The sequence below is a fragment of the Gouania willdenowi genome, chromosome 5 (genome assembly GCF_900634775.1).
Source record: "Gouania willdenowi chromosome 5, fGouWil2.1, whole genome shotgun sequence".
In the NCBI taxonomy this organism is placed as follows: Eukaryota; Metazoa; Chordata; class Actinopteri; order Blenniiformes; family Gobiesocidae; genus Gouania; species Gouania willdenowi.
The window spans coordinates 19,130,575-19,147,233 of NC_041048.1; the positions used below are offsets into that span (position 1 = coordinate 19,130,575).

A 16,659-nucleotide genomic window follows, 5' to 3' on the forward strand; every position below is an offset into this window, starting at 1 on the left:
AAAGACATCTAATTGTGTGTATTTTGTTGTTGAGTAATGTCGCTTTATGTTGTTCTTTTTCCAAATTAAATAGAAAGTAATAATGCAGGAACAACAGAGGACTGACCTTGACCTTAAATATGACCTTGAGTGAAAGTTAAGGTCACACATTCAAAGGAAATGTTGTTCAATGGTACCAGTCTGAGCACTGTATCTCAACTTGTGGCCAAGTTATAGGGAAAAAAGTATTTTTTTGTGACATCATGAACTTTGACCCCTACCGATCTTTTTACTGGTAGGTGGTACATTTTCATAAATGTAAGCATCAAACTTGTAGGATAAATTTTCTTAAAGATATGGGAAATTTTTGTTTTTGACACTTGACGTGACCTTGACATTTTGGCTTAAAAAAAAAAATCGACTGCACACCCTTGACATTGCCCCATGAGATGACATACGTGTCATTAGTGCTGCATTAATAGCCTAGAAGGAGTTCCAGGAGATCTACTGGCAAATACAATAACACTGTTCATTTGAGCAGCTTTACTCCCTCCTTCTTTAAATTACATGGGGTACTGAACATTTCAAGTGGCATTTTGGATTTATTTTGGCAGGTCCAAACTGCAGCTTTCAAACCTTTTATGTTACAGAAATGAGAAAAAAAAATAATAATAAAAAAAACAGGCCTATTTTTTTTTAATAGTATTGTGAGTATTTTGTATTGTGAGTCCCAGGGTTGGGTTAAAAGTGAGGGTGTTCTAACAACTGCAACTCCCAATTTAGTTTATTAAATCAATTTACTAAAACCAAGATGAAGCTGTTAGTGATATTTAACATGTGGCTCTTTGTCTTAATTTTAATAATCATTCCCCCAGAAAACCTTAAAATGGGGAAACTTTTTAAACCCTTTTTTAACATTTTCTTTGGCCATTTTGTAACTTCCTTTGTCCCATTTTTGCTCTTTTTCCAAAAGATTTGACACGTTTTTGTTCTTTCAGATTTTAGATTCCTTTTGTCAATAAATATCGCTTTTTCCTCATTTTTGTCCATATTTGCTCGTTCTTTTTGACACTTTTATCCAATTTTTTTTGCCACGTTTCATCCAAATAAGCTAACTTTTGCCAAATAAATAACACTTCCCTACATTTTGCCTCTTTTTGTTCCATATTTTTGCCCTTTTTCATGATTGTTTACCACATTTTGCTCCTTTAAGATACCCTTTGCCATTACATTCCACCTGGTTCCTCTTTATTTGCCTCTCTTGACTCCTTTTGGTCCATTTTAGTCACTTTTCACTATTTCATGCCACATTGTTGCCACTTTTGGAGCATTTTTTCCCACTTGTTATACTAATTTATTGTCACTGTACTCACACTTTACTCATCGTTGTGAACTCTGTTAACCTTCTAGGAACGACGGCTTTGTTAAGTGGCTGGCTGTGATTGACTTGATCACCATTCAATCGATCTAACTGGACCAATACGTTTTCAACAATGAAACCCTCTGTAAAAAGTGACGTGGAATAATTTTTATCCCCCACGAGTGAGATGCACCTGATGAGCCCTATATCGAATTTCATATTGTATCATGAGTTAACTACTTTGTTACACCCCTACATACTGTATATGTATATGTACCTTGTGTAAAATATTGTTCACAGATTTATATGAATTATATGTGATAAGCCTGCAGCAGCTTTCATTCAGTGTGTCCTACCTTCCTGATGTTGTAGAAGTCTCTGTGAGGAACTTTCTTCTGAGCTGCCAGCTCCTTCATCTCATTCAACAGGACGTGCATCTGAAACTTGGAGCTCAGGTACTGAAGACGGCGGTAGCAGAAAGACTTCCTAAAAGTGCAGAAAAACCCATGAACACAGCGCTTTTTTACGCGCCTGCAGTTAGGTTGGGATAATTCAAGCGGACAAGCTCCATCTTGTAGTGATCTTGTACTGATCGTCGCGATCACTACGTGCGCCCCTTACAAGACCAAACATTGTCTGTAATGGTAGCATCAGAGCATGTGAGAGGCCGCACAACATTTAATATTAATATTAGCCTAACCACTAGGAAAGAGTGTATCATGTTTTTCTGCAGTCTGTGCCTTCTCCTCGCCCTTCGCTCTCTTTTCTTTTCAGGTGTCTTGATGTTGGAGCTGGCGGTTCCTGATCGATGGTCCACGGCTCAACTAGTCTGGAACACTCAGATGGTCTAACCTTCTATCTATCCTGTTCTGTTTGCCCTACTGTTCACTAACCCCAACCAGTTGAAGTGGATGGCTGGCACCTCTGAACCTGGTTCCGCTGGAAATTTCTTCCAATAAAAGAAAGAGAGTTTTTTTCTTGCCACTGTCGCTAAATATTTTTGGGTTCTATCCCTTTTTCTTACTACGGACTTGAGATTTTGCTAATGCGCTTAGATGACTTTGTTGTAATTTGCGCTATATAAATAAAGTTGAGTTGCGTTATGCGCTTCTCTCCTGCGCGTATTCTCCAGTCCAGGCTCTTAACACGCCCACCGCGCGTAAATCAACCAAAAGCACGTAGTCAGTCCATGAAGGAGGTTTGAAACAAAGGAGGTGGACTGGACCACGATGTCAATATTTAATGGCTGTCTAGAGATCATGGAACATGGAGTTCTATTTCATAACATTTGTTTCGATGTCTCACCATGGGAGATACGCCATAGTGAAACATCTCACTCATATTACTCATAGAACTGGGGTTATATATATATAATCTAATGTTTTCCTAATGCTTGTAAATGTCATTGAAATTCGTGAAAATGATAAAGTGCACTTTTAATTTGAAATGCCTTTGTTGATAAACGATATAACAGGTTGATTTGATCAGATTATTGCAGGGTGAAGATCGGACACATTTTTCTGTCCGAGCCACAGTTAAAAATCACTTTTTTCCCTCATATTAACGCCATATTAATGTTTGTTTGTGTGGAAAGCCTAATTTTATAAACTTCTTACATTCCTGCATTCATAAATAATAAGTGCGCATCATCATTTGTCATCAATGTTTCACTTGTTATTTATTCTTGTAGCGGATCAAACTGTGGCTTTACGTTATACACAGTGTTAAAATAGTTGGACATCAGTCTGTCGTCTGTCAGAGTTTCATTGTAACGAGCTGCAGCAGCTGACGCGTACATTGGGTACAGCTAAACAGCTCTACGACGCTGCTCTCACCCCATCTTTGAAAAAAAGAGTGGACGACGGGTAAAATATAATTAAATGTAACACATTTAATCCCATTTAGAACTGGTAAATGTGAACATAGTAGTAATGCTGATAGTCAATCCTTTGGCGTGCTTGTGTGACTCCCTCCACCCCCAGTGACAGTGTCAGTTTGGATAAATTCTTTCTGGGAGTCTCTTCTGCAATATTATGAGTGTGTGTGGCTCAGTTATAACTAAGTCCAAACTTCTAGTGCAGTGTAATGTTTCATCTCATCGGGACGCTGCACTTATTCCAGGTTCAGTGAGAGGAAAAGAACTTAAAGCTGCACTACTTGAACCTTGAACTAGCAGAGGGGCATGGCTGAAATCGAACCGTAAATCCCGTCCCCTACTCTGATAATCCCTCCCAGTCTCCTACTCTCTGGAAATGCACGAAATCGCGCACAAGAGCTGAATGTGCACTATCGGTAAAACACGTCGCCACGCAAAAGCATGCACACAAAATATAGGAAAATGGAGCATTAGATTACCCGTCTAGAAGGAAAACAGCCACTCGCACGTCCAAAGTTCGTCCAAGACTGAAAACAAGTTTGCACCGTGCACGCGCTTCACGATATATCGTGGCAGCCAATGAGGAGGCTCCTTCGTGGGCTCTGCTCACCCCTCCTTTCTCTAAATCCTGTGATTGGAGCTGGAGGGGGTGACCGCCAAGATTTGTCTTCCGGGGTTTTATTAACTAAAAAAAAATAATTATAAGGCACAGACAGCACGCAGACGTACAATTTTTTCAGAAATTATTACTTTTACAATATACTATATGATGCTAATAAAAATTTATTTTTGATTTAAGAAAATAATTTGAGTATCCCAGCTTTAAGCAGACGGGAGAATGCTCGCAAGGCCATATTTGGATGGAACGCCCACATTTCAGGGCTGGTCCACCCAGAGTGCGTAACTGGGATGAAGGCGCGCAGTGACTGACTTAAGTACAGGGGGAGAATTGCGCACAGCCAAAAACAGCTTTTTTGACATACGTGTATGTGAGAATGAGGTCCTTAGAGCACAGTGTCTGGATGAAGAAATGCATAAAATACAAAGAGACACTCACACTGGACCGTTAATAATGAGCGCCATCATCACATTCATGTCTGCGATGTACTCCTTTAGGTCAGGATACAGCAGGTCCAGTTCACTGCTTCTGCAAAAAAGACGTTTTATTAGATATATAAGTGTGATGTTACATTTAGTAACACTGTACACGTACAAACACCTACTTCTCCATATTGTCTTTCTTGGTGTAAACATGGACGACTCCATCCACCATCTGAAATCCATATCCTGTGTCTGGAGGCATGTTTTGGGGATCCTGATTGTCATACGGGTGTGTTTCTGAAACAGGAGGGTGGACGGGTGCGTCTAGGGAGGCCAGAAGACACGTATCAATCATAAACATAAAAAACACAATGTCAATGTTAAAAACCTTTAATTATGTATCACAATTAAATCAAATAAACTGTGTTCCTATGGAAATAACTCTTCTTGACTCAGATGTATACAATAGCTATATTAAATGAATGACTGTCAGGTCTGGGAACACACATTGTTATCTTTGATTGAAAAAACTACACAAAAAGCCACATTTTTCGTTTCGCTTAATTTCTTACAAGTACCTCAGATTAAGTTATACAACTGACAGGAGCAGTAATATAAGGAGTGAACATGCAGCTCAGTTAATCATTCACAACAACAAAAATATTATCATTAGGAGCAGGGGGAGGGAATGAACACTTCTCTTTGAATCTGAGGCTGAAGTAAGCAATTAATGACGCGTGGGTCTTTGTACCACTAATGAACCTGGGATTTTCTACAGTGTCATTGCGAGAATTCATGACAGCAAATAAAGATTTTTTTTCTTAATGATGTTTTTTTTAATTAGCAGTATTCAAAATGAGAAGGACAAGATCACTCTCTGCTGGATTGTTGATTTAAGCACGAAGTCACACATCATGTTTTGCTGCTGCAAGTATTGCAATACACTGATTAAGTGGTGCAGGATTATTATTATTTTTGCATATGAATGTTAAAAAAACTGCCTGATTTTTGTGTTGTTAAATATGACAGCACAACTTGTCTGAACCATTTATGGCTGAATGTAAATGACGACACATTACAGAAAAGCTCCAAAGAGAAACAACAAAAATACAGAAAGTGACCCCAAAAACGCACAAATCGACAACATAAATGCAGAAAATGATGAAAAAGAATACACAAAATTACACCAAACACACAAAACATTACAAAAACACACATTATGACTCCAGAAACACAAAATGACAGGTGTCATGTTATAATGACAGCGTAATGTCAGCCTTTAAATACCTCATGAATTCCTTTCTTTCTAGTTACAATATAAAACATACTGGCCAATCGTTTATCATACCAGCATCTACTGGAGTCTCAGGGATTTCATCATACTGTCCCAAATCTAGATTTTTCATTTCCAGGTCCTGCAGGGTGTGAGCCGTGGTCTTGCAGAAGTTTTGCATGGAGCGGTTCATGTATTTTTCCCGTATGAATAACGCCTTCACCACACACTTGGCGGCATCCACCAGATCAGAGAAGGGCACCTATAGAGAAGAGCAAACCCAGGTGAATACATCAGAGGTTGAGATTATTTTAAAAAAATTATAATCTCACCCCACATTTCTCCTCCCCAGATATCGAGACTCGCTGGTACTCTCGCTCTATCATTTCTCTCTCTGTAAAGCCGACATCAACAGTGTCCAGATGAAGCATCTTCATTGACCTTGGTAAGTCAAGAGGGCAGAAGGAAGGGAATGAGTTTCCAAATAAAAACAAGGTGGAAGAGAAGGAAACTAAGATATCTACAGTATCAATTATTCTATAGAGCAGTTAACATCTGTTACATGTTGACATTTAATCATGAGCAGTTACAGTAGAAGACACAGACAAGTAAAGTAGGTCAGAGGGTTCTAGAGTTCTGGTTCCTCTATTCATACAGGAGTAGATTTGTTTAAACCTCAGGAGTCACAGAGGAAGCAAACAACTGTATCTGTATTATGTACGTCATGGGGCTAGATTGTCATTTTGAAAATAAGATTTTATTAAAAAGACTGACCAGCTTTATGTGTACCATTTATTGTATACACCAGTGGTGGTTCCCAAACTGAGGGGCGTGACATCATGACAAGGGGGGACAAGAACAGCCTTGCTGAACATTGAGCATTAAAAATAGAAAAAATAATGCATTGGTGTTGTGAAACAATTGCACAAAATTGTAGTGTTGACCTTCGACAGCATGTGCAGACAAGTTAAAAAAAAAAGGAAAGTTTTTTTGCACTCAAAAAACTTTATTGTTACTGTTCTTAAATGTGTTACTGTACATTTTTTGTTATTTTTATAATAATGATTGGATGTACTGTATATAGCGCTTTTTTCAAGGAGACTCAAAGCGCTTCACAGAAATCATTATTTATTCACACCAGTCATACCGGTGGTGGTAAGCTACATTGTAGCCACAGCTGCCCTGGGGCATACTGACAGAATTATTATCAGTGATGTAACGTCGGGTCATTGGGTGTTTCTTGTCTTTCAACATCAGACACCCTCATCCAGGCGACTCGACCGAAGTTAATGAGAGTCCGGTCTGTGTCCCAGCAGCGCTTGCCCATGGATCTGCCCTCTTTATCTAAAGCCACCTTGTGGCTTTCTCTGCAGTTTCGGTTGCAGTCCTAATGGCCGTCCTCTTCGCCTCCACAGTGAGGCCCAGCACTGTGAATACTTTGCAGAGGGACTGCCCTGCAAATTCTCGGCAGCCTACCTCCAGAGGTTCACAGCGAGTCTCCCAGCCTTGCTTTCATTGGCCTTCTCCATACGCTCTTCCCAGGAGTTCCAGAATGATCACCTGCTTGATGGAATTTGACACGATGATCATATCTGGTCGGAGACATGTATATGTAATCCTGGTCGGGAACTTCAGCTGTTTGCCCAGGTCTACTTCCATTTCCCAGTCGGTGGCGGAGGTGAGGCCAGACTTCATCCCTTGGTTGGGTATCTGGTTTCTCTCCGGCTCTGTGGAACCTGGTGGTTTTTGGTTTGTGGTTGCCTTTTAAGGCTTTGATGGTTGTGGCTATGTTGTCAGCAACTGCCCTGAGCACCTGGTTGTGACACCAGCGATAGCACCCGCCTCCAAGGGCTTTAGGGCAGCTGCTGAGAAGGTGTTCCAGGTATCCTCATCCTGGGCACTGGGGACAGGATGGTGTCTGTTTTGCCCCAGATGTGGAGGTTGGCAGAACATCATAAACAGCCTGGACTAAGAACCTAATGCGTTGGAAGTCTGCTTTCCAAATGTTAGACCAGGTGATCTTTCGTTGCAGCACATTCTCCCATTTTACGCCTACGACCCTTCTGATCACCACTAACATTCATGCACAATTCATACAAGGCAATGTGGGTAAAATGACTTTCCCAAGGACACAACGACAATGACTTGGATAGAGCAGGATTCGAACCACCAACCCTTCGGTTATTGGAAAAACCACTCTACCACTGAGCCACGGTCATCCCAATAACTTTTTTTTAGAGCTGTGAACAAGAATGGTCACAATCTGGTATACACATCAAACATTGTATATTTATTCATTTGGTTGTTTTTATGGTTTAATGTGTGACAGTTTTGATTTGGTGTTTTTAATTGTTTTCAACCATGAATGTTATATCAGGTGTGAACTACCTAAACCAGACTAGAGACCTGTCCAGGTTGTTGCTGTAGAAATTAATGGAATCACTTCAATTAGGAAATTCAAAGGAAATACAAACTTATCTGTAAAGCTGTCAATGCTTTCAAATTACTCACATTAAACCAAATAGGTAATTAATGAGGATTCTTAAAGAGAGCAAAGGGTTTATTAGAATCTAACTCAATTCAGCAATTTGCAGGATTATCCAATTTCCCTTTTACCGGGAGAGCAACTAATGGTTTACCTCTACTTATGCTGATCGTCTCAATGAACAATTCATTTACTGAACCTTTTATGAAAGTCATTAAAACAAATCAGTCATTAACATGCATTTTTTTGACGGACAGAAAGCCAAAGTAGAGATAGGTAGGAGCATAAATACCCTGTACAGAAATAATCACTAGACAGAACATATAAACTAAGGCAGAGCTCACTCACTCAAGGTCTGCTTCACTGTCGATTTTCATGAAGTCCTGTTTGGCGCGTAGCAAGATCTCGGGCTCATGCCTTTGAGTGTAATGCGAGGCATGGAACAGGCAGGGGTTGGTGGGGGGAGGGGGGTTGGGTGATGGGGCATCAAGGGTGATGAGAAGAAATTAAGCACACAAAGACCAAATATAAGCAAAAGCACTTGATCTTATGTACAGACATACATGGACATAATATTAAAGATATTAGTAACAACATTGATTGGCACATGATAACATCCTTTGTTAGGTAATAATCAGACGTATTAGATAAAAGACCAACAATCACATTGGTTGTCCAGGTGACATTCAACAACAACGAAATCTACATGAAAAAAGTGTGCAACAGAACATTTATCATCAGATCAGGGACAGTGCTTTAGTTAGTTAGCAGCTAGCCTGTGGACAAGCAGCATGTTAGAAGCTAAAAGAAGTGTGTGAAGTCAAAAAAGAGCTGGTGTGTAAGAAGTTTTTAAAGTCATTTGAGAAGAGGGAGAGAAAGAACCTACTTTTCTGACCATGCAAAGAGAATTTAACATGTTTTGTGTTGTGTGACTTGTTTGCATGAACTCACTTGATGTCCTGACTGATTTGCCTCTCGAGGCGGTGCCGGCGCTCCTCCAGCTGCTCGATGGGACTCTCCTCGGGGAACTCGTAGGGAGCACTCCGCATCTCGCTCTCTGCCATGCTGCGTGTGAACAGCTCCTGGTTCAAACATAACCGTAATGTTTAAGAAGTCCACACCCAAACAGCACACCCAGTCAATATGTGACACCAAACAACTTCCACATGATGAACTAGAGCAGTGGTTCTCAAACATTTCACAGTCCCGTACACCTTCAGACATTTAACCTGAAGCCATGTACCCCCTATTCGCCCACTTAAAAAAACATAATCAGAATCAGAAGTAGTTTATTTATCCCAGGGGGAAAATACTTGTGTTACAGAGACTCAAGAAATATGGTAAATAAAAATAATTAAAAAAACATACATAATTAAATAAAAGACTGTGAATTAAATGAGGTAATGTAATGCCATATACAATGTAGCCCTACATTAGCTACTAACATTAGCATTTGCATGTATTACCATTAGCATTAGCTAGCATTACCATTAGCATTAGCCAGCAATAATTAACATTAGCATTAACCTAGTATTAACATCAACGTTAGCATTAACATAGTATTAGCCAAATATTAGCATAATTAGCATTAGCATTAGCTTAGCATTAACCTAACGTCAGTACTACAACCCCCCCGACCACACAGGGACTGTGATTCTAAGGAAATTACTTGGCAGGTAAATAAGAAATATGTTACAATCTGTGCTGAGTTTGACCACAAACCAATTGAATAAAGCTATAAAGTGCCAAAACATGGTAAGAGAAAAAGAACAGACTTCAATCTTATGTTTGCACTGCTAACAAAAATTTATTTAGTTATTTATATTAATATTATATTTTCAGAATATTAACAGTTGATCAAAAGTAGGTGCAGTTATGATATTACTGAATCCACTGATTTTTCTTCACATGTAACGTTTACCCTTTAGAAAAAACATCTAGATTTGAGTTCCTACCTCTGCGATCTCTTTATACTTCTCCTCCATGGAGGTCCGTAGATCAGTTGGGTGTTGTGTGAGGGAAACGGGTGTCCCAGGTAGGGATCGCTGAGGCTTGAGTGCCTTGGAGCCCGAAGTACTGCACAGATCTGCTGGAATAAATACAATATATATATATATATATACATACACATACACATATATATTGAAGCAGACATCAAGCTTTGTGATTACCACAATACTACATAAAGATCAAGAACAGCGTGAAACGATTAAACCTTTACTTTTTTCTTTTGCAGCTTCGTTCAGGGGTTGCCATAGCGAATCCTTGAGTGGTTAGCATGTGGTTGGATTTGTTTTTACGTCAGACAGCCTTGGTGATGCAACGCTCTGCATTTATTCGGCTCGGGCTCAGCACAAGGAGCAGTCTTGTGTTTTTCTACACTTTCATTTTCTTAAATGTAAAGTTCAACTAAAATGCAGTTAAAAAAATATCTGAGCGCAAACATGGTCAAAAACTAATTCTGGAAAAAATGTCTTTTGGGTCACCAGAAATTCTTGATATCAAAATGGGGTCATGATCCAAAAATGTTTGGGAATCACTGCACTAAATGCTGTTTCTTTCCACTTATTTACAAAATGAGATTCTTTCAAATGTGTGTTATCACTCATTCATTCCATCATTATGCTCTTTTGTTGTTTTGAAATATTTTTCTTCAAGCAAAAATGTTGTAGTCAAGCAAAGGGGGTACTTGGACTCAGAACTAAGAAAAAGGGGGTACCTGAGGCAAAAAAGTTTGAGAAATGATAAGGAGGACACTTGATTGGGCCTCCATTGTGTGTTTTTCTGTTTTTTGGAGTAAATTTGTGTATTTCTGCTGATACTTTCTATGTTTTCAGAGTGATTTTGTAAATTTTTTGGGGGGGGGAAATCACACAAAATTATCTATATAAATAGTAAACACTTAAAGCCATTATAGAAAGGTGTGTTTTGGAAATTTTGTTTGAAAAAACAAAATGTCAAAAATGGACCAATAGATCTTTTGCGCAGTTTATTCCAGAGCTCTGGCGTGAAGATAGTACAGATGTGCAGGACCCTCAGGAAACAAATAGAGTGGCACCACACACTACAGTAACATTAGTTACAGTAAAAACCAAGGAAGGCTGATCAGTAAAGGCTGCTATTGGCTAACCACATAAACAAAGGCAAAGGGATTGTTATGAGACTGTCTTACACTGCCTGCACGAACAAAACATGTTTGTGAAATTTTCAGCAGGAAACACAACAAGGTGAAACAACACCCTGTTCTTCTTCAGATCTATGAGCTGTGGATATAATGTGCATATTATTCTGCTATAACAGGTTGGCATCTTACATGGCAGTTCTGTGGCTGTTGGAGACCTAGTGTGAATGCAATTTACTACAGGTGAGTACTACACAGGCAAAACCTATTTTCCTCTTCATGCATCAAAGAGATAACTCACATCCTAGTGTGTGTGTTGAGCTAGTTATCCAGAGTTGTGCTACAGACCAAAACACAACATGCCAGGCACAATGAATAATGTTAATGGAAACAGAATTTCCTTTAAATCCTTTTTTTTTTTTTTTTTTTTACATACATCCAATTGTTCGTACTCTATGCACAATTGTCCTGCACAGGGTTGCAGTCTCTGAGGATGCTCAGGTCTTACCCAGCTGACTCAGCATGGCGTGCTGCTTAACTGATTGATTGACGGATTGGTTAATAGCCCAAGTGTGCAACCTCATGGGCAAAGTCCTGAGCATTGAGATTTAAATAACAGCTATTTTAGTACAAATAACATCAAATACTCAGAACAAATGACCCCAGGAAGCTTAGAGGCTCAATCGTGAGTCTTTAATGGGGATCCTTTAATAAACTAGACTAAACTAAACAAAAGGAAAATGGCTGCTAATGCTTTCACAGTTAGAACCAGTTAGAACTACCCAAGTATCCTCATAAACAAAGCAGACAAAGCAAACCTACAATCCAGGCTAGAAATAGAGAAGATTTTAGGTCTGTTTCACCACAGACTGCATGTTTTGGTCTAAAAATGCAAGGCTGACGCTTTCACAAGCTGAAAATTGACCTGAAAGCAACACTTTGTCCACATTGGTCTTAAAAAAAGCTTAAATAAGCACAGTCTGAATAATGGCTTAAATGTTAAAAATGTTCTAGGAAAGAAGTACTGATATAAATCTGTCTGTAAAAAAACAATTGTAACTTGACCTTTGACTTTGATGTGACAAATATACAAAGCTGACTCATGGCATAAGGCCTCCTTTGTTTCTCTTAGTTTCCTGAATTCTTTTTCATAGGAAACCTAGCATAAGTAAGCATAAGTGTAAAACTTCTGAGGTCTAACATCTGTAAACGTGACAAGAAAATCTGTGTAAAGTCCAGCCTATGAGCTGAGGCCAGCTGTAGAGCAGATAAAGCATCGCTACATGCTCACATTGGTATGCAAACATTGGAAACAGAGTCACTCGGCCTCACATGTGCACAAGGACACGAGTGGACACCTGAGACTGACAGAGAGGCTTTCCCGTCTCAGGGCCTGTTAAAAACAGATGATTCCAGTTCTACTCTACAGACCAATGGACAAGGAAAGTCACAAGGACTGAATTTAGTTTACTCTATAAAGGCAATGACCAAAGATAACAATCAGTCCATGGCTGTGTCCAAATAGTCCCTCCTTTCTCCTTTCCTATCCACCTAAACCCCGTGGATGATGTCACGGGGTAAAGAAAAGTTGTTAGGAGACTTTCTAAAGGAGTTAGGTGAAGGCCATAACGTCATTTTTGACAATCAGACACACTTCCACAAGGTGACATAATAATCCAATGGCGATGAAGGTTAGTGACGTCTACCGTGGTGAAAGAAAACTACAAATTTCCTAAAATGGACTAAAAACGCATTCATAACACTTTCACCTTTGCCTCTAAACACTGATATAATCTCAAATATCTCAAGGTTTGAATGTAAATCAAAGGAAGGAGGTTACCATGCTACGAGGAGCAAAAGTGAAACTAAAAGAATGTCACATTGAGAATGGTTGCTCACACTCACTTTCCACTCAACATTTATCCAAAATAAATATGATTTTCTCAAATTGTTACATTTGTGCAAGATATAGGGCAGGCCTACATAATGTTGTAGGCGTACACATGTACAACCGCATTAAGCATTCCTAGGTGAATTAAATATGTTGAATAAAACATAAGGTGGTTAAAAATATCACTGATCCCTGATTGCTCTGTTTTATGTCAGTTATAATCTGATATGGCTTGCATATCATACAATATGGGTTTTAGATTATTTAAAGCATTGGTAATCTACATGATATGAGGAGCTTGGCTCCTCTTAAAGTTGTTGCTGCAAGGAATTGTGGGGCAGCATCACCTGGTCTCGTTTGGTAAAGGATGCAACAGTGTTTCCTAAGCTGAAGGAGATTATAAAAGAAGCATCGAGCCTCCTTTCCTTTGCTTTTATTATTGTATTGGAACGCTCCTTATCATGGCCGCCACTTAAACACTTCCGGCGGTTAAGAAAAAGTGGATAGGAAAGGAGATAGGAGGGACTATTCGGACGCAACCCAACTCTTTTGGAAGGAGTGTAGCCATTGCTTTGTACTCTGTGCCATCATTGATGGTTTGTGTGGATGGTGCCATTTAGACTCCTTCAACGATTCTCTGTGGAAGATAAAGGAATGAAAGTGCTTGGGATCACTGACCTAGTTGAAGATAAGATGAACAGGCATTTTAACCCAATGTATATCTCAATGCACATCAGTCAAATTTGTCCTGTCACTTTAAGTGAACAAACATCATTAAAGGAAGCAAATAAAATTGATCTGTACTAAGTAGCATCCAAATGTTGCACCGACCAGCATTTCTAAAGCTTGATTTCTCATGTCCTAGAATTGTCCTTAAAGTGAAGACCCTTGTTGAGATTGATAACTGTCAGTCATTGCTTTAATATCATTCGCTTCTTATATATTTTGTATTTTATGTATACGTACAAGTGCAAACTTGTGCTTCTAAAAGAGTAACAATGACAATAAAAGGATTCTGATTCTGAAAATTATGTTGAAATTACTCGTTTCTCCCGCATAAGTTTTGTGACCCTCTTGAGATCAAACTGCTCCGTATTTGGATGAAACTGTAACTCCACCAATTTCCATCCTATATTTACTCATATGTTTTTTTTTTCCCAACAACAGATGACTTTAACATACAGACACACACACTGTGACTCCCAGTATAGCATCCCTGTAATACCCCAGGCTGTACCATCACTACTGATGACACATTCTTTAACTCTATTTATCTCTGTGACATCACTGGAGTCAGCAGCAGAGCATGCCAGACTTCTGTTCAAGAAAACAAGTCAAAACTGACGCAACGTCAGAGCTAAAACAATGGCCAAGAACAAGAGCTTATGCTGCCTTCATGCACGCAATAACAGTTGGTGTTATCGCAGCTGTTATATGATCCTTTTTAGGCAGCAAAATAATCATCTGTATGTGGCAACTCTGAAGGTGAGATGGTTCTTTGAACTTTAAAACCATTTGGCAAGAGCCACTCTTCTATAAGCTATCTCAAGCATCCAATCAGAGTGCACCGTACGTCTGTTAACATCCATTAGTGACGTTGAGTGTCTTTGTAAAACGGTCAGAAGTCAGGGTAAAAACTCATCCCAGAAATGCTCTGTTTCACAAGGATCATCCAAAACTACAACTTTCATTTGCAGATATGTTTGTTGTGGGTTCAAAAAAAAGCCACTATATGATTCCCAGTGACAAGTTCGAGCAGTGTTTCCCAATCTGCAGCGATTTTTCTTTTTATTGTTTTGGTGGCCAAGATTCCCAAATGTTCTGCAAACTAATTCTACTTTGAAAAAAAAAAAAAAACTATTTAAGTTGGGGGGGTCTTACTAAATGGTGGTGCTTGCTCAGTCTTGATCGCTGTTTAATTTCTTTTGGCTTTTGACAATGCATGCTTTTATTAATGCATTATTTTTCTTTTTGTACAGATCCCAGTATATCTTATAGCAGTGGCTACCAATCTTTTTCGTCCCGTGTACCCAATTTGCGTTTCTGTCAAATCACGTGTACCCCCTCTTCATATCATTAGTACCCTCTCCATAATTTGATATGCTTTGTCATTTGTGGAACAGCGGGTTCTCCTAAATCATTAACTGTGACTTAATCTACAAATTCAAAACAATGTGTGGAATTAAAAAAAATAAATACCATGCAAATTTTGTGATTACTTAAAGTGTAGCTATTAGCTAATTAGTGTCTCTTATTGTCAGAAGTATAATAAAATGGCCTCTACAGCATAAAATAATCCTGTTTCAATAAATTACAAGAAAAAAATAGTATTTTTTTGAGCAATAGTACTGTTAGTTTGAGGTAAATTTGTCTTAAAAAAATAGCCTACATTAATTGTTAAATCTTCCCTAGTACCCCTACAATGTGCTCCTGTACCCCTAGGGGTACACGTACCCCTGTTGGGGAACCACCGTCTTATATAATTGTGTTATTTACATTGTAGTCTGTTATTCTTTCCTGCTGAGTGATCTTGTGTTTGGTAGTAGTTTAAGTACAGCAATGTTTCAGCTGCTAAACATTTACTCATAAGTTGTAATAAATGGATAATATAGATAAACTGTAAGATAGCAGGTTTTGTGTAATTGAGTTGTAACATGGAGAGACATGCTTCAAAAAAAAAACATATTTACATCGACAGTCTTTTCAGAATAAAAGAAGACCTCCAACCACTCCACATATTGAATGTCTTTGGCAGATCATTTATTTTAAGTACTAATGCTGACAAGACACTCCATCATATCCTTCTGCCACAACCCAGAGACCTGAGTCTGCACATCGCCCACATGCTCATTTAGTTCCTGTTGAGGCTTATCTACTCTACAGGGATCAATGTGCACCTAATGTCTGTCATCTGGTTTCTCCTTCGCCCCATTCTTTAGATAAATAGTACAATCGGATTAGCTTTAGCTGTGCAGTTCAGCATCATTGTGCAATGTATTGATATTGTCAATAACTTCAGTGTTTATCACTTGGCCAACCATGACCGTTTATATGTGCTTTATAATGTATAATAAACACACCTTTTAAACTGTGTAATGTGAGAACTGGAAAAAAAAACGAGATAAAAAGACAAAGGAGCTGTCTGTTTAAATTAGTGGTTAGTTGAATAAATAATAATGTGAAACAATAAAGTCCTCAAACTTTGTGTTAGCTAAGGTTTAATGTATATTTGTAGTTTGTTTAGATTATTAAAATTATAAATAAAACCACTGGCATTTTACTGGCATTGGTAAATTGACTTCCCATAGATTGCAGAGAAATGATTAATTGTATATGAAGACATGCAGAGATGCTTTAGGGCTACTTTTCTAATACCTACAGGATGCATTCATTTGTGAGGCCTTCATTCTAGCTTTAAAGAGACTTTTATTCTACTCACTGACAATGTTAGCTTTTACCATAACAAGTAGGAGTGTGACAATATCTCGATACGGCGATATATCGCGATATTTTTTTGCACGATTGATTATCGGTATGCTCGCGCTATCAATTTCATTTTTTTTATTTTGGTTTAATTTAGGATTTATTTTATTTCAAAAACCTTTTCTGCTTTTTCACTAAAATGTGCAGGTA

At 38.7% G+C, this 16,659-nt stretch overlaps 1 protein-coding gene across 4 annotated transcripts in view; it reads right to left on the minus strand.

The window, feature by feature from the left end:
• ampd2a (adenosine monophosphate deaminase 2a) overlaps nt 1–16,659 on the minus strand; it is a 41,241-nt gene that overhangs the window by 11,879 nt on the left and 12,703 nt on the right. For 2 of the 4 annotated variants that reach the window (XM_028446832.1, XM_028446836.1), the window contains exons 2-9: nt 9,970–10,103; nt 8,966–9,096; nt 8,363–8,431; nt 5,862–5,970; nt 5,605–5,791; nt 4,439–4,580; nt 4,273–4,362; nt 1,696–1,825 (exon numbers count right to left, since the gene is read on the minus strand). In XM_028446832.1, coding sequence (XP_028302633.1) covers nt 1,696–1,825; nt 4,273–4,362; nt 4,439–4,580; nt 5,605–5,791; nt 5,862–5,970; nt 8,363–8,431; nt 8,966–9,096; nt 9,970–10,103 — 992 coding nt within the window. The remainder of the gene's footprint in view (nt 1–1,695; nt 1,826–4,272; nt 4,363–4,438; nt 4,581–5,604; nt 5,792–5,861; nt 5,971–8,362; nt 8,432–8,965; nt 9,097–9,969; nt 10,104–16,659) is intronic. The other 2 variants (XM_028446835.1, XM_028446833.1) reach the window with 2 other exon arrangements.